This window comes from Delphinus delphis, chromosome 4 (genome assembly GCF_949987515.2).
Source record: "Delphinus delphis chromosome 4, mDelDel1.2, whole genome shotgun sequence".
Taxonomy (NCBI): domain Eukaryota; kingdom Metazoa; phylum Chordata; class Mammalia; order Artiodactyla; family Delphinidae; genus Delphinus; species Delphinus delphis.
In genome coordinates this window covers 98158848-98181619 of record NC_082686.1, presented here as the reverse complement: position 1 = coordinate 98181619, position 22772 = coordinate 98158848, and the positions used below count along the sequence as shown (strand labels likewise).

Below are 22772 nucleotides of genomic sequence, written 5' to 3'. Positions count from 1 at the left end.
GAGAGGCCACAACAGCGAGAGGCCCGCGTACCGCAAAAAAAAAAATTGAATTACTAAAACCTCATTGACTCATTCATATTTATTCTAATTTCAGGAATTGTCATTTAAAATTACATCTTATATGAATGCTTATTTTTCGAAAACTTAGCTGATGTCTGCTACATTATGTTAATGAAGGAGAGCTATTTGGAACTGTAGACATTTTTGGCTAGAAATATGCGTATATTGATGCATTATGTTAATGTAGTTCATAATATACAGCCATATATAGTATATAGCCATATACTTCTCAGTCTACATATAAAAATTAAGGTAATCATAGTCCAAATGTTTTTTCTTTTTAGCTAAGATATTTAGCTTGCATAACTTACCATGACAATACATTTATGTAGAAAGATTTCACTGTAAGTCTATTCTCAAGGAGAGGTAGCCAATGAATATCTAACATACAAAACCAGGTTTTTTTTTTAATATATGATAATTGACATCTACATATTTAATATATGAACAATATATCTTAACTCTAAAAGAACAATTTACTTTTAAATATTAATTAGATGTAAATAACTAAATCAGATTTAAACCTTCATCCAGTGACCTTTTATCATTAATTTTGTATTTTTCCCTTGCATTTTTATAAGGAATTCTTTTTGATAATATGAGAAATTCAGTAGAGAGTTAATGCTTCTTTTATTAAATTCTATGAATTGACTGCAGCATCTCCAAATGCCTTAATTCTGTAGGGATGCAAAATTATTTGAGTATTTTAAAAGAATTCTAAAGGAATGTTTAGTAAGTGTCACATATTGTAATTCAACCACATTCACTAGAAAATGTGGCCTCGGGTCCTGTCCACTGAGAAACTGAATGTGGCAGCAGAAGAAAATTAAATTTTCATTCTCTAAGAGTTACTCTTCAATTATGAAAGAGTTTAGCTTGCTTGCTCATATTAATGCCTGTTACTAAACTAGGCATGGTTAATTACCATGTATCCATTTCTCCAGGAGTTCCATGAATTCTCCTTCTGCATGGCTAATGCATAGAGTGGGAGGCTAAGTAGCTAGATAAGATAAATTTGGTGTCCCTTTTTAAGAGATTGAGTGTTTCCAAATACCAATGTGTTGGTAATAATCAATGGGAACTATCCACCCCTCCATTTTACAGCATTAGGACCCACCAAATGTTCAGTGAAGGAAGTGATTTATGTGACTCAATTTTAGCAAAGGTAAAAGTTTTCTAATAGTTGTGCTCCAGCTTTACTCAAGTGTCTGTCTTAAAGGGTTTGTATAGTTTTTTCACATGGAGACATTACTCTAAAAATGCAACTGTGCATTTCTGAATTTGACCACATTCTTGTCCTACTTCACAGGTACTTTTACTTTCTATTATACCAGATTTTATACAAGTTGCTTTAAAATACTTTCCCTTAAGAGGCATAGGGTACTTGGGGGGAGGGGGAGGGGGGAAAGGCAATTACTTTTATATTAATATTTTTTCCCCTGAACAGTAAATCCTACAGGAATCAGTTGCTGAATTGAAATTGTATTTTTATCCAAAATACAAGAATCTATTCAGAAGAGGGTAAGATTGCTATTTCTATGTGATATCACCAAATCCAGTGAAATACCACAAGATTTATGCACAGTCATACATCTCTAAGATTTAAATGAGATTGCCAAATATTCTTCCAATTTATCCATGGTAGAAAATTTATCCATGGTAGAAAAAATAGTTTGGCTAATATGTAAAAGTATATATTATATATATATATATATATATATATATATATATAAAATATATGTAAAATATCTAAAAAGCACTTTAGAATGATGCCTGCCATAAAGTAAGCATCATATAATTATTATCTAATATTACTATTTTTGTTTATTTTTAAGTCCTAGTATTTATCTTTTGTTAATCAATCTTTTTATATACTTTTCCCTAAGTAGGATTTTTTTAAACTTGGTTCTAATGAAATTACCCTCTTCATTGTATATTCTTACTTTTCAGTCTTACTGATACAGCTTAGGTATAAAAAGATCTTTCTATTGATAAAATAAAAATGAAATCTCTAATACTTGGAATGCAGATGTACCTGGCTGTAGTATCTTTCCACTCTTACCTTCGTAGTCTTAGGTTTTTCATTTGTGATCAGAGTACTAGAAATCAAAGGATAAGTGTTCTCTATTTTGTAACCAGAAACCATCCTGCTATTTTGAAGTGACTGTCTACTAATAAAGCACTTCAGTTTCATGTCTGTTAAAGAAAACCAGTGCATAAGCCATCTGATTTTATTTTTTATCATGAGTGCTTTTATTAGGTTTTTCTTCAAAGAATTTGATTAATTCTTACACATTTTTATAAATCTCCTTATGTGTAATATATATTTGTTCTTTTCTAACACTTGCTCCACACTGTCCCTGCTTAGTCTCCGATGCTTCTGCCCTCCGCATACCTCTTTAATTTATTCAGATAGAAAATTGCAAATACAAGATTACATCAAATGCCTTTACAAAAACAGCCATGACTTTTGGTTTTAAAAAAGTAGCATTGTGGCTTTTTATTTTTAAAATCAGTGGGTGAAATGTAAAATCTTCCTGTAGTTTGTTTGTTTTTAAATAAGCCATTGTTGGAATTATAGTGATTAAGGGTGGGAGGACTTCGCAGTCAGAAAGATCTCAGTTCATATCTTTATTCTGCCACCTACTAGCTGTGTGATTAGGGAAGTTGTTTAGCTTTACTGAACTTCAGTTTGTTCTTCTGTGGAATAGAGGTAACAATACCTGTCTCATAGGATTGTGTGAGATTATCACAGGGATGATTAAATGAGATACTAGACATAAAAGGATTTGCATAGTGCCTGGGACATAGTAAACACTCAGTATATGGGAGATGATAATGATTATTTATATTAATATTAGTCTATATAAAGAGGAAAGAGAGAGTATATGGATAATAGCTATTTTTTAATAGTTTGATAAGGAACAAAGACAAGGAATGGATAAGTGGAAATTGTTTACATCTTGTCTTCAACTTTAAACAAACACTCTCGTGGACACCTAGATTTTATTTCACTTCACCCTACGTATGTGGTCTTATGCCAGATACTACAAATATTAAAATGAAAAAAACACTAGATCTGACAAATTTACAGTTAAAGTAGCAGAGATTAGTACACCTATTTAATCAAATTACTCCACCACTACTAAAATGCAAATATTCAACACCTTAACATCGATAATAATGTGAATGTTACACATAACTGCAATATGGTAAGTACTCTTAACATATCTGCCCTTTACTGCATGCCTCCTACAAGCCAGCATCATCCTAAGATGTTTAGAAAACTTATTTGATCCCCTCAACAATACTGTGAAGTAGGCATTATTATTGCCATTTTCCATATGCCAGAACCAAGGTTCAGAAATTAGAGAACTTGCCCAAATTCAATCTAGCTAAAATAGCATTGTCACCTAAACAGCCTAAAAAGTGTGAAACAAACCAAGCTGCTTTCAAGAAGTAAAAAGAACCCTTACTGAAATCTTCCTTCACTTTCTTATTTTAGGTAGATCAGGATATATATACTACTACCTGGATCCACATCTCAACTCCGCCACTTACTAGCTGTATGAACTCAGTCAAGTTATTCCATCTCTCTGCTGCTCAGTTTCTTCAACTATTAACTGAGGACAATAATACCTACCTCAAAGAGCTGTAGTGATATTTAAATTAATCTGTTTTTGTTAAATTAATCTGTTTTATATTGTTGGAACAGTTCCTATTATATAGTAAGCTACATATGTGACCAATAAACAAACAAATAAATAACAAAGCACACAGAGAAAACACTTTAAGAATTCATTCAAGTCACTGAATATATTCTCCAATGTATTTCCCTACTCATCCCCTTTTTCTACTTTCACAGTCAATATCCGCTTTTTTTGTGGAAAACAAAATAAACAATGTTAGGTGCAAGTTAAAGTGTAAGATAAAAATAGTACTTATTTTTAAATAGTACTTAAATAGTATCTATTTTAAAATAGATAAAATTTAGTACTTAGTCTAATATGTTTGTTATACTTCTACTCATCTGTTGGTTTTCCCCTGATTATTCCTCTTGGTGTCTGAGTCTTGTTTATAGCAATCATTCTCTTTTCATTCTTCTTAAAACCAGACATCAGAAATGATGCTAAAGTAATGTTTAGTGACTATTACAGACTTAGCTTTTTTAAGGACACAGCCCATTGCCTAAAAACTTATATTTATGATCTGTATTGATTAGGAGGCAACATCTTTTAAAAAAGGAAATATTTAGTTCTAACCAGTTTTTCACTTTTTATAAAAAAGTAATAAAAGCCTTTGCTTTTAAAAACTGCACTTGTTAATACAGCCATGCTCGGTCCATATCTTTCACTGGAAAGATGGGTGATACAATTCATTGGTTTGATACAATCTCATTGGGAGAGATTCCATATTAAGACCAATCTGGCTTCCTACTTAATAATTTAATACTATTCTGTTATGTTATTCTTTTCGATGCTCCCTTTTTTTACAATAATAATCAAATACCACTTATAGTCAAAATCCAGTTTTAGTATAATATACCCTCTATAAAACAGACTTTTAAAAATCAACATATCTAACATTTTATTCCTGTCCCAGGTAGCAGGGTAACTAAATACTTTTTAAAGGCTGTAACTAAATACTTTTAAAATGCTGTAACTAAATACTTTTTCCCCTCTGTGTTCTCCAGGTTCACAGTGGAACAGGAAATTGATTTAAAACATGTTCTGAAGGCTCTTGGAATAACTGAAGTTTTCATCAAAAATGCAAATTTGACAGCCTTGTCTGGTAGGAAATAAACACCAATTTAAAAAAAATGTTATTCCATAAAGTTTTTTTAAAATGATGGTGGTGAAACCTCTATTTATTAAGGAGTTCTGAGGTAAAATATAGTTATCAGTTGCCAGATAAATATAAGAAATATATTTAACTTCTACAAGCAAAACTATACAGTCACAACATTGTTTGTATTATTCTGCTCCATGTCTATCTTTGATAGCAGAGTATATTCTCCAGAAGACCTGTCTTATGCATCTTTGAATTCCCCATCACATCTGACAGAATGCCTTGCAGAGCAGATGATCAATAAATGTATTGATTGAATATCTCAATATGTCCGGTTATAATAAATCATATGGGAAAGAAAGAAGGAAGAGAGGATAAATGAGTGCCTGCTGTGAGAACTAGATGCTTTTAAAAAGAACACCTGTGAGATGATGTAACTATTATCTTAAGTCTTCAATAAAGAACAGTGGTTTTGAAGAAGTAGCTTCAAAATATACTTGACATATCAGGTGTTGAGTAATTTATTTAAAATATCCCAAGGGAAAACAACCAGTTAAATTATTTGATACAGATGCCCTAATTGGTCAGGATAAAAATCTTAACATATTAGGAACATTAAAGTACTTAGAAATGTAAAATCCTTTTGGAAATATTTTTAAAGCAGCTAATCCCAAGACATGTATTGAATTAAGGTACCTGTGAGTGTAAGATTTAGTTAGCTTAGCTAATGATAATTTTCATCATTTCTATAGAACATGGGAAATAAAACAGTATGTTTTCTGATGAGATAAAGACAGACTGATATCAAGATAAAACAAGAGTTCAGAGCCCTAGGAGCTTGGATGTGAGCCATGAAGGTAGAATAAGTGGAGATTCAAAGGGTAATGGGTACATTGTACTTGAGGCAGAAATATATATATATTTGTGGTTCAAGCACAGGATAATTTAAAATTCTTATGCTCCTTTCCTTAGGAATTCAACGAATGCTAGATTGGCCAAATTCCAACTAAATAATTATATTTTGCTTTCTTACCATGGCTCTGTTTTCAGTTTGATTAGAGATTCCTCAGTGTGTCACCCAAACATTTAGGCAGTTATCTCACACACATAGAATATTTACTGCTTTTCAGTCCCGAAGGAGTATCACTGCAGTGGCAAATCAATTACTGTGGTCAGTGTAGGTCAACTTTTTTGACGTATCTGGAAGGTTCATAAGGTAATATTTAATTGCCTTTGCTATGTACAGAGACAATAGGGCATAAATGTACATATGAGTGCAGATTTGAAATCACACTAGGCTCTTTCAGAGTTCATAGAGTCTATAGCAGAAAGTCTTTGCTCTTTGATCAAACCTCCATCAGACCTGAATCCTTCTCAGCATCTTGCTCACAGCTGCATTCCCAGTACCTGGTCATCCTCAAACACTACCCAGTTCAGGTCTTCAGGATAACTGATCTAAAACCAGTTTCTCAAGTTTTCAGTGGGAATTCTTTGATTCTTAAATTTCTAGTTTTGCCACAGTCTTAGAAGTCCCAGCATGCCAGCTACCGCAACCGATACAGTCTTCATTCTCTTTCTCTCTTTCACTCACACACACACATATACACAAATACATACATTACTTTATGAATCATTCATTCAAGAACTTTCTAGTGACGCAGCTGTAAAACTTTCCTCTCTGCTTCCTCTAAATTCAATAGCCTTTATTCCCTGCATTATTTTGGGGCACCGTATGCTCTGCCTTACATGATTGGTGTCCTGTTCACATGTATACTTCTTTGCCTCCCCAAATGACATGAAAACCTTGATGATTAAAGTGTTTATGACACTCAGTAACCCCACAAGTACCCAGGAAAATTATTAGCATGTATTTGGTTATTACTTTCTACTTTAGTGAGAATTTTCATGGTGTTTAGGATATACAGATTAATTCTATTCAATGCCATGTCTATTCCTTTCATTTAACAACTCTTTGTGAGGCAGATAGTGTGAGCAAAGGACTAGGTCATAAAAATGAAGAAATAATTAAGATATCCTACCTGTTCTGAAGAAGCACATAGACTCGTGGGGAGAAAGACATAAACAGCTGGATTTAATAAAAGGAAGAGTGATAGAAATGTATTATTGCAGTAGTGGTTCTTAACCAGGACAATATTGCCCTTCAGGGAACATTTGACAATAGCTGGAGACCTTTTTGGTTGTCACAATTAGGGAGAGCTACTGCCATCTACTGGGTGGAGGCCAGGGATGCTTCTACATCCCTGTGATCTACACTGCACAAGACAGCTTCCATGACAAAGAATTATCAAGCCCAAAATTTCTATAGCAATGAGTTGAGAAACTCTGTACTAGAGAAAGCATTACGGAAGCAGAAAGGAAAAAAATCAAAGGGGAGAATGGGAGGGAGCATATTGGGTCAAAAGATGGAGGAAGAGACTATATGTATTTTTCTTCTTTCTATTTTCATATGGAGGTAAAATTGGTAGCTAACATTACATAAGTTTCAGGTGTACAACACAATTTGCTATTTGTATGCACTACAAAGTGATCACCACTGTTAAGTCTAGTTACCGTCTGTCACTGTACAATTGACCTACTTCACCAATTTTGCCCACCCCCTTCCTCTGGTAACCTTCTCCTCTGGTAACCACCAATCTATTCTCTGTATCTCCATTTTAATGGGTCTTTTTCTGGGGTTTTGTCTTGTTCTTTCATTTGGAATACACTCCTCTGCTCCCTCATTCTGCTTGACTCTCTGTGTTTGTTTCTATGAATTAAGCGAAACAGGTGCCTCTCCCAGTCTTGATGAAATGACCACGTGTAGGAGATGAACCTTATTGTTCAACCTTTCCCCAGCTCTTGGTTGACTCCTGAACCCTTGTGATTGTCTAAGTAGCCTGGTTAATACTTGATAAATCCCAGGTGTGGACAGTGTGTGAAGACCCAGCAGTGTTCCAATAAGACGGAACTCAGTCAGCACCTGGTTTTAGGCTGATTAGAAGCCAGCTCTTCAGGCAGCAGCTTTTAAAGTATGCAAATCCATGCAGCCCTGTGGGTCCACAATTATAAACCCTGCTGACTTCCAGACCAGACCTGAACATGTTCCTGCGTGACAGTTTGCAAAAATCAGGGTTTCAGATGAATGAATAAACTCTGGGGAGGTACCAGTAAGTTGTGGCGAGGCCAAGGGAGGGCTGAAGGATGGTATCTCCCTGCCTACGTTCCCTGCGAGCTCCTCTGTAGCCCCTAGAGGTGTAACAAACCTGTAGCCTGTCCCTCCGGTTGCAGCTCCAAGACAAGGAAATGGACCTTTTTCACAGACAGACTGGGGATGGTTTTAGTCTGCTGTCTGTGCAGTGCCCCGGGGGGTGATAGCCTGCACAGAACTGTTTCTCTGATTGTCACAGTCCTTTGGGGCCCAGAAATGCAAGCCCTTCTGGCCACCAGGGCCAGACAATCAAGGGGCGCCCCCTGTGTGGACTGTGCTCGCCCCTAGCAGGGAAGAGCATTGGGGGAAGGGCACACCCTTGCCTCTAGCGAGGGAGAGCAAGAGCGCTGGGAATGGGGCACACCCAAGGCTATAGCAAGGCTATGCTTGTGTGTGCCCACCTGCACTAGCAAGGTATAGGGAGAGTGCAAAAACGGCGCTCACCCATGCCTCTGTCCCCAAAGAAAGTCCCAACTTGTCCCTGCCCCTCCAGCAGATGCTTTAAGATGAGCAAATGAACCTCCTTCACATATGGTCCAGGCACTTCTCTAACTGCTGCCTTTGTACTGGGTCCTGGGATGAGTGAGACAGTGTGCAAGTCCTTTCAAAGGAGTATCTCAGGTCTCTACCCTGGGTGGCCTGGACATAAACCTCTTAGGTTTCCAAAGCCAGATGTTTTGGGGACCTCGTGTCCCCAGTGCAGGTCCCTAGGGTTGGGGTGCCCAACGTGGGGCACAAATACCTTGCTCCTCAGGGTGTAGCTCTGGACCTATGAGATCCCTCCCTGTTGGAGGTCTCTGCACAGGGGCATGGAGTTTTTGGTGGGACTGACCCTCTGCATCTCCTACCATGAGGCCCTTTTATCCTTTGTGGTGCCTCCAGTTGGTCCGCTAATTATTAGTTCTTTTTCAACACTCGTTCCATATGTAGCTTTAGGTTTGGTGTGTCTGTGGGAGGAGTGAGCTCAGGATCTTTGTACACCACCACCTTAGATCGCCCCCCTCATAAGCATGTATTTAAGCTTCTAAATGCATAGAACATTTTTGAACAACATCTTAGAAAATGATAGAAGTGGTTGCCTCGAGAATACTGGCCAGAGGCTCTTAGATGAGAGCAGGGGTTTCGTTTCATAGACCACTGTGTACTGCTTGGAAATTTACCTTGTGTATGTATTCCTTCTTTAATTAAAAGCCTTATGTAAAAACTGGGGAAATCTTTTAAAAATAACATTATTAGTAGAATTTGAAAACTCGAAAGTACCCAGGAACCAATTCAGTACTATTGGGACACTACTACATTCTAAAATCATGTAATGAGATTTTTATCTTTCTTTAAAAATAGTTAATGTGATTCAGCAGTGGACCAAAAATACCCTACATGACATTCTCTTGCTTCTGAAAAACGGAATGACTTGAGAGTCTTTTGCTAAGACCTCTTGAATCCATGCTTTCATTTTCTGTTCCATGGCATCTACTTTCATTTCAGACTCTCATTACTGCTGCCCTAGACTATTTCAATAGCCTCCTAAACGGTTTCCAATCTCTCTACCATCTAATCTGTCTTATCTACCACTGCCAAGATTAATCACCTTAAAACTCACTCTCTGATCATTCCAGCTCCTGTTCAGAGCCTCCCTTCGGTCTGCTGTGCACCGTCCACCGCTCGGCAGGGCGTTCAGACCTCAGCTCCGTCCAGCCTCATCTCTGGCTGATTCCTTACACACAGCGTGTGCTCCAGCCAAACTGAACATTCGCTCTGCACCTCACATCCCCCCAGCCCTCATCTTTATGAAATTTCTCCCACCTGAAATACCTTTTGAACTGAGCCTCAGGTCAAATATCTCCAACTTTATTAAGCCACCATGATTACACCAACGAGAAGTAATCACTCCTTTTTAAATACTACAATATTCTATTATTTTTCTTATGCCACATACCACATTTAATTTCATATTATCATTACTTATGCATTGGATATCTCCCACCAGAATTTAAACTTCCACATAATTGATCCTTGTGTGTGTTTAAGAAGCACCCAGCACCGTGCTTTCTGCTTCGTACTCCCTGAATGAAGGAACAAATAAGATGAGATGCTCTGTATTTATTGTGTTTTTCACCTCACTTTGATGTCCATTGCTTTTGACGCTAAATTCCATGAACATAAAACATAGTAAAGACTCATGCGATAAACATGGAATCTAGAGAGTGCTGAGAATCATTTTCTTCTCAGGCTCTATTTAAAATGCTCATCTAGTTGCAGCGAAGATCCTGTTATAGAGTAGGGCTATTTTTGTAAGGGAAATGAAGGACCATCAGCATTTGGATTAATAGATAATCCTCTTGGAAGGTGTAAGGGGAAAGAGAGAGTACTAAATCCTTCAGCACGAAGCATGAGCTTTAATAAAGGAGCCAATGAAATAAAGGAATTAAGAAGAAACAGCAAAAGCCATATTCAGGTCAGACTCAAGCGCTTAGATTTATGCTGGACTGACTCTTACATCCTGCCCTTGTTTGTTCTCTTTCTCCTTCTACCTGTAAGTCAGAGAGCTGTCTTTCTCTTCCAGCACCGTAATTCCAGTTCTACCCCACTTTCTTGCTTGGACTGTTGCAACAGCTGACACAGTTGATCTTCTTGCCCCCAGCTGATTGCTCATCCAATTCACGCTTTTCAGCTGCTGCCACCCATATCTTCTAAAATCAAAGCCGTCATGTCCTGTTACTTGTGGCCAAAGCCCGGGCTCTCTAGCATCATGGTCCGAGCTCTTAAAATCAAGCACATCCCCCGCCACTCCCCTCCTGCTTCTAGCCCCAGCTTCAGCTGTACCTTCAGGTCCTCACCGCTGCTTCTCTCACTTTGCAGATATAATTCTCTGTTTGGAATGCCCTTGTCCCCTTCTCTTTCACTCTTCCACTTATTCTTCAAGAACCAGTCCAAATGTCAGCATCCCTGAGAAGCTTCCCCTGACGTCCTGCCCTTCCTAAATGGTTTACTTTCCCTTATCTGGATTCTGATGGTGCAAAGTGCTCTCACAAGTTCTACTTTTTCCTTGGATTGTTTGTTCTTATACCTGTCACTGAGCTCGGAGCCCCTCAGAAGCCTGGACTGTGTCATAGACATCTCTCTGTCCTCAGAGCCCAGCATGGTGTGGGGAGCAGGATAGATGCTGGGTGGGTGCGTGTCCTGAGAAGATGGTGCTGGGCTCTGCCTTGCTCCAAGTTGGGGGCTTCTCTCAAGCCTCTGGCCCTCCTCAATCCCCATGCTCCAGCCACACAGGCTTTTTCTGGGTCCTTGAACACACCTGGCTTGTATCTGCCTCTGCACCAGCCTTTCCCGCCAGTCTGCCTGGGACTGGCTCCTCTGTATTCTTTAGGTCTCAGCTCAGATTAACCTTCTCAGACAAGCCTTTCCTAACATCCAATGTCAAGTAGCTCCTCTTCCTTTCCCTAGTCACCAGCCAACCCATCACTTTATATTATTTCTTATACTTACCATACCCTGAAACTGTGGTCATTTATTGATTTGCTTTTTTTTTTTTTTTTGCGGTACGCGGGCCTCTCACTGTTGCGGCCTCTCTCGTTGCGGAGCACAGGCTCCGGACGCGCAGGCTCAGCTGCCACGGCTCACAGGCCCAGCCGCTCCGCGGCATGTGGGATCTTCCCGGACTGGGGCACGAACCCGCGTCCCCTGCATCGGCAGGCGGACTCTCAACCACTGCGCCACCAGGGAAGCCCTGATTTGCTTTTTTATTGTCCTTGTTATTTAATGTCTTCTCTCCCCCATTCGGAAGGAACTATTTAGCTCACCATAGTATACCCAGTGCATCAACAATGTCAGGCACATAGGAGGTGCTCAGTACATGAATAAACGAATGAGTGAATAAATGAATGAATATTTGCTGGTCTATAACAAAATCTATGCAGAGAAACAAATAAGCAAACACTATTCCTACCTTGAAGGAGCTCAAATTCTAAAAACCTTTCTAAAGTTCATGGGTGGGGCCAAAGCTAAAAGTATTTTAGCAACTAAAGTACAGAGACAGAGACATTTTTGGTATCCTAGGGTTCTGTTATGGAACTCCATTCATTCTGTTATTTTAAGCATGTCCTTGGTGATGCAGAAATCCATTAAAATTGGCTGATTAGGAACAGTGCCACAAAGGAAGTAGTGGCATACTCTTGCATGATGGCCATCTGGCCAGCGTTGTGTCAATCACAGGTACTTAGAGCCTTTGGTGCCCTGCATGATACCTCATACGAGCAGGGTACTTGATAAATATTTGCTCAGTGACTGAATGAATGCCTAAGTATTTGGCCTTGCTTTTTTCAGAAGAGCTTGAATTACTGCCCAGCTCTTCTCTGGGGAACCTAGGGTTTGCTGGCACTGTTTCCATCTTATCCATCGTGAAAAGCCTTGCTCCACGCTGCCTGGAGAAAAGTAGGACCAGTTATTTGGCGGCAATGTCTGCTGTGGCCAGAAGAAGACTACTTGGGACCAGTGTGTGGGTTTTTTTTTTTTTTTTGGTAGTTCTGTTTGCCATTGATTTATTTATTTCCATTTTTAGAGAATAGTTAACTTTTCTCTAACAAATAAGACAAACTCATCAGTGTAAATCTCTTTAACTCCCCTTATATTATGATTCCTTGAATACTTCGTGCAAGGAACTGGGGATAGGGAGAGGAGATAAATAGGACAGGAGGGTCCAGGCCCTCAGGGAATAAGTGCAAGGCAGGAAAGATGGCCTTGATTGACATATAATTACACAAGAATGAGCAATACTGGAGGCCAAACATAGAAGCTATGAACTTGCCTGTATTCCTGTATGATCTGATCTCCTTCTAAGATGTGGCAGCAGACACATTCTTGCTTAAACTACTTTCAGCTTATATTTTATTTTAATGTGACAGCTTGAAGTTTGTGCCTAGAGAAAAAAGTTTCATTTTCTTTTGTTCCCTCAGTGTTCATGATGTGATTTCTTACTTGTTACATTTTCTCCTACTTGTACATCCAAAGGGGTGGTGTTTTGCTGAAGGTTAAGTGTTGTGAAGTCTTGTTTACAACTGGAGACATTTGCTGTCCTTGGTGTAGCAGTTAGTCACCCCCAGGAGTTGGAACATTGGATTCAATCTTGATTTTGCTGTCTTTGAAATATACATGATGACAGTGGTCTGTTAGATCCCATTCCCTTTGCTCTTCTACTCAATTAGATTTTTAAGTTTTCTAGTGTGTGTGTGGTCTTTGTATTCTTTCTCTCTCTGGGGCTGTTTTCCATCAATTTTCCTAGACCATCTACTTAGTTAGTGTCACATATTTTATTTATTACAAGAATAAACTTTATAGCCATAATTGTGAACAGAATTGTGGTCATGGTGCCCACAGAGTGACAACACCCAAAGTCTTACAATATGAAATAACTAACACCTTTCATTCAACAGTTACTAAATGTTGGGTTAACTACTGGAAAATTACACGTTACCAGCAAACTCCTTCTACTTAGGTTAGTTCATTCATTAAGCTCCCTAAATGCCAGAAGCCAGGGGCACTAGGGGAAGGACACAATCCTTGCCTGAAGGAAGTGGACAGTCCAGGAAGAGAGAGATAGCAATGTGAATATGATATATTATGAAGGCTTAAATAGAATTAGATCGTGGGTTCAGTGGGAAAGAGTGGTCAGTTCTACTTTAGTCGTAGGGTGGGAATCGGGAGAGAGCAGAAAAGTCCTGGTAGGGTTTGAAGCTGAGCCTTAAAAGTAGATTAGGTGTCTCACTGTACAAGGGTTCAGTGAGTTTCTGGGGAAGCAAAGACACAGAAGTGATAAAGTGTGGTATGATCAGGCCATTGCCATTCAAATAATCTGGAGCACAGTGTGTAGAGTGAAGAATGCTATTTGGAAGAGGCAGAGGCAACCTCACGGAGGCCCTCATATTACATACTGAGCAGGTGTGTTATATACTAAGGGGGAGATGGGAGGTAGAGCTAGCAGGAGAGGTGATAAAGGGTTTTAAGTAGGGGAGTAGCATGAATTGGTTTGTATTTGATGATCATCCCAGAGGAAGCTTTAATGTGAACGGGAGGCAGTTAGAGTAGTTTTAACTGCTGTGTCATGATACACTGACATCCCCAGAAACTCATTTAAAAAAGTTGTTTGTATGTGTTGCTGGGTTTAATTTTCTGATTTCGAAGAACTTTTACCTCCATATTAATAGGTGAGTTTGGTCTATGATTTTCTTTTCTTAGACAGTCCTTTTTAAATTTTAATAGCAAGTAAGATGACCCAGAGGTGACTTAGATTGCTTTTACTCTCTTTCTAGAGTCTGGAATAGTTTTATCTCAGAAAATTCTGTTGCTGGAAGGTTTGGTTAAAGTTTCCTAGAAAACCATCTAGGCGTGGAGTCTTTAATTTTGAGGATAGGGGAAGATTCTGTCTACTGATTCAACTACTTTAATGGTTACTGGACTATTCATTCTATTTTTTTCCTTGATTCAACTTTATAATTTAAATATTTTTATGAAGTTGTAGTTGATGGCAAATCTTCTATTTCAAAGTTATCTGCATAAAGAAGCATAAGAAACTTGTGGGGAGAGTTGGAAATATTCTTTATCTTATTTGTAGAGGTGGGGTCATAGATATATACAGCTATCAAAATTTACCAAATTGTGTATTATAAATAGATACAATGCAGAGTAAATAAAGTATACCCTTTAAAGTTAACATTATCTGCAGAAAATTATATAGTATTTTTTGTGATTTTTAAAAATTCTCTTCTGTTATCTTTAGGTATGTTCTGCTTTTTTGTCTTAATATTGTTTACTTGGGTAATTTCTCTTTCTTCTTTGTGAATCTCATTATAGGTTTGTCCATTTCATTATCTTTTAAATAACTAGCTCTCTGGGAAGAACCCTCGGCATTCTTGCTTTCTTGATCTTTCTGCCATGATGTCTTGCAGCATCCCTCCCCTCAAAACCGTTCTGTGGAGGTAAATGAGAGCACATGAGAGGTTTGGGGTCTAGAGGAGGGTATACTTGGGGCAGATGCCAGGGTTGAAGGGAGGAGATTCCTTCTTTGAAGGTGCTTAGTACAGTCGGCAAATCAGGCTCAGGGGATATTGGAGGCAGTTTCCTTTGTGCAAATTAATGTGTCTGAAATATCATTCGGTGTTATTGAAAACTCCCCTCAAATTTCTTTTTCTTTTTTTTTAATAAATTTATTTATTTTTGGCTGTATTGGGTCTTTGTTGCTGCACGCGGGCTTCTCATTGCGGTGGCTTCTCTTGTTGCGGAGCATGGGCTCTAGCCGTGCGGCCTTCAGTAGTTGTGGCACGCGGGCTCAGGAGTTGTGGTTCACGGGCTTAGTTGCTCTGCGGCATGTAGGATCTTCCTGGACCAGGGATTGAATCCGTGTCTCCTGCGTTGGCAGGCGGATTCTTAACCACTGCACCACCAGGGAAGTTCCTCCCCTCAAATTTCTGAACAGGGCTTACCTGGCAATGTGGACACTCCTTATCCTTTAGGAACTGGGTGCTGTCACTTTCGCATTTAGGGCCATTGATGCATGACTCTACCTTAACTGGCAGACTGATGAAAATGGGCATCAGAATCTGAAAATAATATAGCATCTGTTAACTACTAAATAGTTACGTTTTACTGTCTTGGAATTTAGTGTTTGTTTTGCCTACTAAATTAGTTTGACTAGTTACTTAATGCAATTGATATTTTTTCTTTTTATTTGCTAAAAAAACCTAGTCATCTGGATTTGAGAAAGCTAATTATACTTAATTGTTTGATGTAAAACTTTACTGCTTTTAATTTTTCTTCTGGTTATCAAATGCATTCTAGAAGAAAATATCATAATCTGTGAGATGGACAATTTCATAATGCAGTGCTTCTATCTTAATGCTGAATATGAGCTGAGGAAGGAGTATCCCTATTAAAATATATTCAGAGATGCCACCAGTTTGTCTTGGGGCTTATTCAAAATAAGCAGGTGCTTTGCAACAGGTGTACCAAAAATGTTGTTGAACATCGTTTTCTATCGGTATCAGATAATCATGTGTCTTTGAAAGTATTACTAAGTAGTTTAGTGGGAAGTCAATTGTGCTTTTACTAAATAGGGCTGGGCATGAGCAACAAAGTTATTTATCTTAAATTTGAAGTAGACCTCCTGGGATTAGAAAAAAAAAAAACGGTACAAACTTGAGTAATCCTTTATCTTGCTTCTTGTGCTATTTTCCTTTTTATATATATTGAAGTATCTTCTGTTTGTTTTGTTTTAATCTTGGGGAAAAGTGGGAAACCCAAGACTGAAGGCTATTGTACTGTATGCCTTGCTAGGGCTGCCGTAACAAGGCACCACAGACTGAGTGGCTTAAATAACAGACATTTATTTTGTCACAGTTCTGGAGGCTGGAAGTCCAAGATTAAGCTGTCTTCAGGGTGGATTTCTTATGAGACCTCTCTTCTGGGCTTATAGATTGCCATTTTCTCCCTATGTCTTCCCATGTTGTATTAGTCAGGGTTTTACAGATAAACAGAACCAACAGGATGAATGGATGTACATATATATATATGGAGAGAGATGGATATATGCATTTGCGTGTCTATATATATGTAGAGAGAGAGAGAGAGAGATTAAGAGATTTATTTTAAGGAATTGGCTTGCACAATTGTGTAGACTTCGGAAATATAAAATCCGCAGGGTAGGTCAGCAGGCCAGAGACACAGGAAGGAGTCTGAAGGCTGGCAAAATTCCTTCTCACTCAGAGGAAGCTAGTCTTTGTTCTAGTAAAATCTTCATCTGATTGGACGAGGCCCACCCACATGATGAGAGTAATCTGCTTTACTCAAAGTCCACCAACTTTAATGTTAATCTCATCCAGAAAACATCTTTGCAGAAACATCCAGAATAATGTTTGACCAATTATCTGGGCACTGTGGCCAAGCCAAGCTGACACATAAAATTAACCATCATGCCTGGTCTTCCCTCTGTACCTGTCTGTGCCTAAGTTTCCTCTTATTGTAAAGAAACCAGTCATACTGGATTAGGGCCCACCCGAATGACTCATTTAAATTTAAGACTATCTCCAAATGCAGTCGCATTCTGAAACCTTGGGGATGAGCGCTTCCACATATGAATTTTAGAGAACAAATTCAGCCTGTAACAGCCATTAATTTAAAAGTAAGCATAACTAGAAAGACAATTCAAAGGGAAAGACAGTCCTCCTAATATTAAAAATGTGTTATTTCCTCTGACTTTAGGATAAAGCATGTTTTTGAATCCTCAGATAAACCAATTAATTGGAATGGGAAATAGCTTTTTAATATATTCCTGTTTCTACAACCTAGAAGTCAATTTTGTTTTCCTTTGCCAAGGATATTTCTATTATCACAGTAATTAGAGATTAGAGTTTTAAAAACTTTTTATTCTGGTTATACGTGGATTTCTGTTTTCATTTTATGTTTTGAAATTTCAAGTTAGGGAGAAACATGTAAGAAGTTTTATCCTGAGTTATGAACTAATTTGAGGTTGCTATTAAAAACAGAGCCACGTTTCTGCTTTTCCTGGCAATATAAGAAATAAACGATGGGAAAATTACCAATAAAAATGAAGGAGAAAATCAACAAGAGAATATAAAATAAGGACAAAACAGAAAATACATCTTCAATGGTTCTTTCAAATCATGAATGTAATCTTACAACATTATCTCTTATGTTTTATATCAGTATCTTATATCACTTATATTTCTCAAATCTGTTTAACTAAAGAAAAAGTGCTTCCCCTTCTCTGATACCGAAAAAATGCTTCTGTTATCTCTTTTTTTGCAGATAACAAAGAGATTTTCCTTTCTAAAGCAATTCACAAGTCCTTCATAGAGGTTAATGAAGAAGGCTCAGAAGCTGCTGCTGCTTCAGGTGCCAAACTATTGTTTTCCAAAATCTTCTCACTTTTTTGAGATTTGTATTTTTAAAGCCATCTTGGGTGGGGAATGGGGATCATTTAGAACTAAGCCAAAAAACTGACCCTGCTCTAACTTAGAAGTCAAGCTAATGATGAACCTGCTAGAATTTTCCAAATAGGATATGAAGCATGCACTCATTTCAGTGCCCCATACAGAGTAACTCCCGTCTCTAATGAGAGGCAGGAGAAGATTGTCAGCTCTGCAGAATAGATTTTCCTGCTGTGCTGCCTGTTTAAATATTTTAAATATTTCCCTGCTGCCCAGTTAATCATTTTTCTTTCTACTTAATTATTTTTGGAAGTTAGTTCTTAATTTTGTCAGTGAAGAGCTTTGAGTTTTTAAAAAGCACATGTACAAACAAGAGTGCATGATAGCATGCAATACATAATTTTAAGTTAATAATAAAATAATTTTAAATAAAATTCTTTTTAAATTTACCTAAATTACGTGTCCAAAGCAAAATGGTAAATGTCCTTGGTTATTTTGAATGTTCTGACTTCCTTAGTTAAGCAAGAAGGATTTTTCTTTTTTTTTTCATTTGTTTCTTTGGATTTGTTTCAGTATCATGTTCAACAGCCGTCATGAAATTTTGGCAGGATTTTTCCCTTCTCCGGTAAAATGCAACATATCATATTTGCGCAAATTCTTTTTAACTTCTGCATACATTTGTCCATTAAAAGGATCTCATCAGTTAAAATGGTGTTTTCGGGAGGAAATAGAAACAGTAGTCTCAGGCACCGAGAAAGCTTAAAATCTTACATAATTTAATCTTGGCCTTTTCCTGACAACAAATCACCCTGCAGAAAGTATAAAATGATTATCCCACAATAAGGATCTCGAGGGAATTCAATTTCCCAGCTGCAGGAAACACCACTGCATCTCTCCCTGCTGTATTTTCTCTTTAATCACTGCTGTTCTGGCCACTTGCTAGAAGCCTGGTGACTTGCTATGTAAAAATCCCCATTTCATGTAAAAGAAATAATGATTTGAGAATATAAAGAAACTGATTTTTGCTTGTTTGCGGTGTTTTTTTTTCCCCTTTCCTTGACTCAAAGGTCATTTTAGTAAAGCTGTAAGTATTTATCTGAGAATAAAAATTTGTAACATGCAAAATAAATTGTTCTATAGGGAGGGAACTGTGTGTGTGTGTGTATTTGATTTTTTTTAAGATCAAGTAGAAATGTTAACACATTTACAATTTTTCTCTAAGTCTTTAAAATCTTGTTTCGTGTAAATCATTACCTTTGCATTAAACATAGATAGTTTGGAGAAATTACTCATTAGTCCCCGCACATCCACAGACATGTAATTACTTTCTCTCTGCGTTACAGGAATGATTGCAATTAGCAGGATGGCTGTGCTGTATCCTCAAGTTATTGTCGACCATCCATTTTTCTTTCTTATTAGGAACAGGAGAACAGGTAAGTCTGTTATGAGAACAGAACTTTAATAAGCCAAAAAGAAATCATTTTTTTAATTGAAAACATTTTCCACATTATTTATCAGATGTGTTCAAATGATTTTTTAAATGAAAATAATTTACTTACATTTTTATCTTTAGAATTTATGAGTATCCAAGGACACAATACTTATCATTGAATCTTTTACTGCTTGTATATTCAGAAAACTTATAATTTATTCATAAATCTGAGGTTATTGGAGACCAGTGTTCTTGCTTTCATTTATAATGTACAATTAGAACACTGCTAATTGTAAGCAAGAAGGAAAATAAATATCTTTTGTTCAACTCCTCTTTTGTTCATTCCCAACCCAATGCAGGTACAATCGTATTCATGGGACGAGTCATGCATCCTGAAACCATGAACACCAGTGGGCATGATTTTGAGGAACTTTAAATCATTTTATTTAAATAATAAGGAAAATAGTAACTAAGCACATTATGTTTGCAACTGGTATATATTTGAGACGTGTTTTACAATATATCTTAAGATAATACTTAAAATAGCTCCTGATAAAAGCAATGTATGTAAATTATAAGCCAACTTCTCAAGGAATGTTATCCGTATTATTGAGGTAATGATCCTCTCATGTCATTGTGTTTGTTGTGCTAGAATTTAAAATAAAAGTACATAGTGAACGTGTGAACAGCTCTGTTTTTCATTTTAGAAGTTGTAGTATAAAGATACCTCTAGGTGAAATTTGGAAACAATGATGTTTCTGGACATCTTAAGTCTTTTATAATCATGCAGAAACAAAGCACCAAAGTAAATTAGCATCATACACTTATACATAACAAGCAACAACAAGTGAGGTGAAGACAGGTACTCTGCAAAAATTCTAACTGCTGTTTCTCTGAAGACAGTGTATAGTGTAACATAAAAACCTGCACACTGAACATCTTCTGTGTGGCTCCATCACAAAACTTGTTAGAAAAAAATAGGGCTATGCCAACCCATAGATTATAGCTATAGCTTACTGACTTTGTCTTTAAAGATCATTGGCTTTATAAGGGTGATGTAGACTATGAGCCTGATATATCACCATGTTTTGCTGTGGCAAGTAAAATCTGAACTGTAACATAGTTCCCAAAAGTGCCCCAATAAGCCAAATGAGCAAATTAATGATAAAAATATGCCCTCTGGTATGTCACCAGAGAGTTAACTAGAAAAACTCTGTTAGTACAGATACTAGAAACTAGCAGATCATAGGCTGAGAGCTGCCCACAGGGATGTTTTTGTTTGTTCTGTGCAAGAGGTTTTCATGTTTTGAACTTGAATGTCTGTAACTGGAATAACACATTCCTTGTTTCCCCATTGGTTACCTGATGGCTCCAGGATGCATTTGTGTTTGAGACCTCTTGAGAGTTGTAATAAGTCCTTTGCATAATATTTTGTTCTTATTTTCTAGTATAAGAGTAGTCGATTCCAATGGGGACAGTGTCAATTTCTTAAGTTCTCCAGTAAATTATTTTGTTATCCTGTGGCTGAAATAATGGCATTCCTTTGGGGGGGAAGAAAAAAAAAGAATGGTCTTGTCGTGTTCCATGAATGGAACCAGGTCCATTTATTGCCAAATTTTTGATTCTATGATTAATAAATTCTTAAAAAGTTTGAAACGTTTCAAAATTTAACAGAAACAGTTTGTATGTGACTCTCTTGTGTGTTAGGTATTTTGCTATGGTTTGGAGCTGTTAAGAAGAATTGATATTATTATTAACTTTAATTCTGTTCAGGAGAGTTGTGGTTTGAAGCAACCAGGCCTGATCCTTGACATACTGAATTCTAAACTTGGAGAAAAATCTTGAACATTTGCTTTTTAAACAAGTTCCTTTGGTGATTTTGTTATACACTAAATCTTGAATATTGCTAAAATAAAGGATACAGATGGAACACTTATACACTAGTTGTTTAAATATGATTAATTTATAGAAAATTAGGTCAATCAATGAAGTATCCTAAATTAGTGCTTCTCAAATTTATGTGTAATGGAATCACTTGGGGATCTTATTAAAAATGCAAATTCTCATTTAGTAGATCTGCAGTGGGACCAGAGATTTTATATTTCTAACAAGTTCCCAGGTGATGCCATGGCTGCTGACCCACGGATTCAGGTTGGTAGCAAAGCTCCACTTAACATAGGTTTACATGTTTGATATTTTTACTATGGAAACAGAAAAACTGTATAATTTTCATGCAACTTGGAGAGATTCAGGAGTTGGGGTTGTAGTTTACATTAAGAGTGCTATGAATTTATACAAAAAGAAAAAAATGGTTTCACCCTAAAGTTTTTTTTTCTGTTACACATGGAAAAATGCAGACTTCCTCTGCATATTAGAACACTTGAAATACAGTTTTTAAAAATATAAAGACATTTATAGGCAATGCCCATGAAAGAATTTATGAGTATCCAAGGACACAATACTTATCACTGAATCTTTTACTGCTTGTATATTCAGAAGACGTATTCATAAAGCTGAGGTTATTGGAGACCAGTGTTCTTGTTTTCATTTATAATGTACACAGGTTGGGCTAACTAATGTTGATTCAGTATTGATATTCTGAGTTTGTGATGTTCTTTATTACCATATCACTACTTCTTCTTTTTTTTTTTTTTCTTTTTGCGGTATGCGGGCCTCTCACTGTTGTGTCCTCTCCTGTTGCGGAGCACAGGCTCCGGACGCGCAGGCTCAGCGGCCATGGCTCACGGGCCCAGCCACTCCGCGGCATGTGGGATCTTCCCGAACCGGGGCACGAACCCGTGTCCCCTGCATTGGCAGGCGGACTCTCAACCACTGCGCCACCAGGGAAGCCCATCACTACTTCTTAAGCATTACATATATTGCTATACCTGTGTAGCCGTCAGTCAACTAAATGGGTTACCTATAAGGAAGAGTAAACATTATTAGACAAGCGTGTGGCTTGTCTAATGCAGTTGTGCATTTTATAAAGCCCAAAATGCAATTTGTGTTAGCTGACATAAGATTAAACTCTACCATTCAGAATGTTTACCATAAAATATTTCAATACAATTTAGATGTCCCTTAAATGAAAATGGATTCTGCCCTGTTATTAGCATGTTTGTGGAGTGCTTAAAAATAGAATACTTGATAGTACCAAGTTTTTCCTATTGTTTGATTTTGTTTATAATTTCTTCAATAATTTCCTTTCTATTGAAAAAGTAAATCTTTTTTTTTTTAGTTTCTTTTTCTTAAATTGAGGTATAGTTGATTTACAATATTATATTAGTTTCAGGTATACAACATAGGAATTCAAAATTTTTATAGATTATACTCCATTTAAAGT

At 37.2% G+C, this 22772-nt stretch overlaps 1 protein-coding gene across 2 annotated transcripts in view; it reads left to right on the top strand.

Annotated features, from left to right (window-relative positions):
* Positions 1 to 21365, top strand: part of SERPINI1 (serpin family I member 1) — a 69057-nt gene extending 47692 nt beyond the window's left edge. For both annotated transcript variants that reach the window (XM_060011183.1, XM_060011184.1), the window contains exons 6-9: positions 4754 to 4851; positions 17876 to 17962; positions 19341 to 19430; positions 19789 to 21365. In XM_060011183.1, coding sequence (XP_059867166.1) covers positions 4754 to 4851; positions 17876 to 17962; positions 19341 to 19430; positions 19789 to 19865 — 352 coding nt within the window. In that variant the 3' untranslated portion in view covers positions 19866 to 21365. The remainder of the gene's footprint in view (positions 1 to 4753; positions 4852 to 17875; positions 17963 to 19340; positions 19431 to 19788) is intronic.
* Positions 21366 to 22772: the final 1407 nt, after the last annotated feature.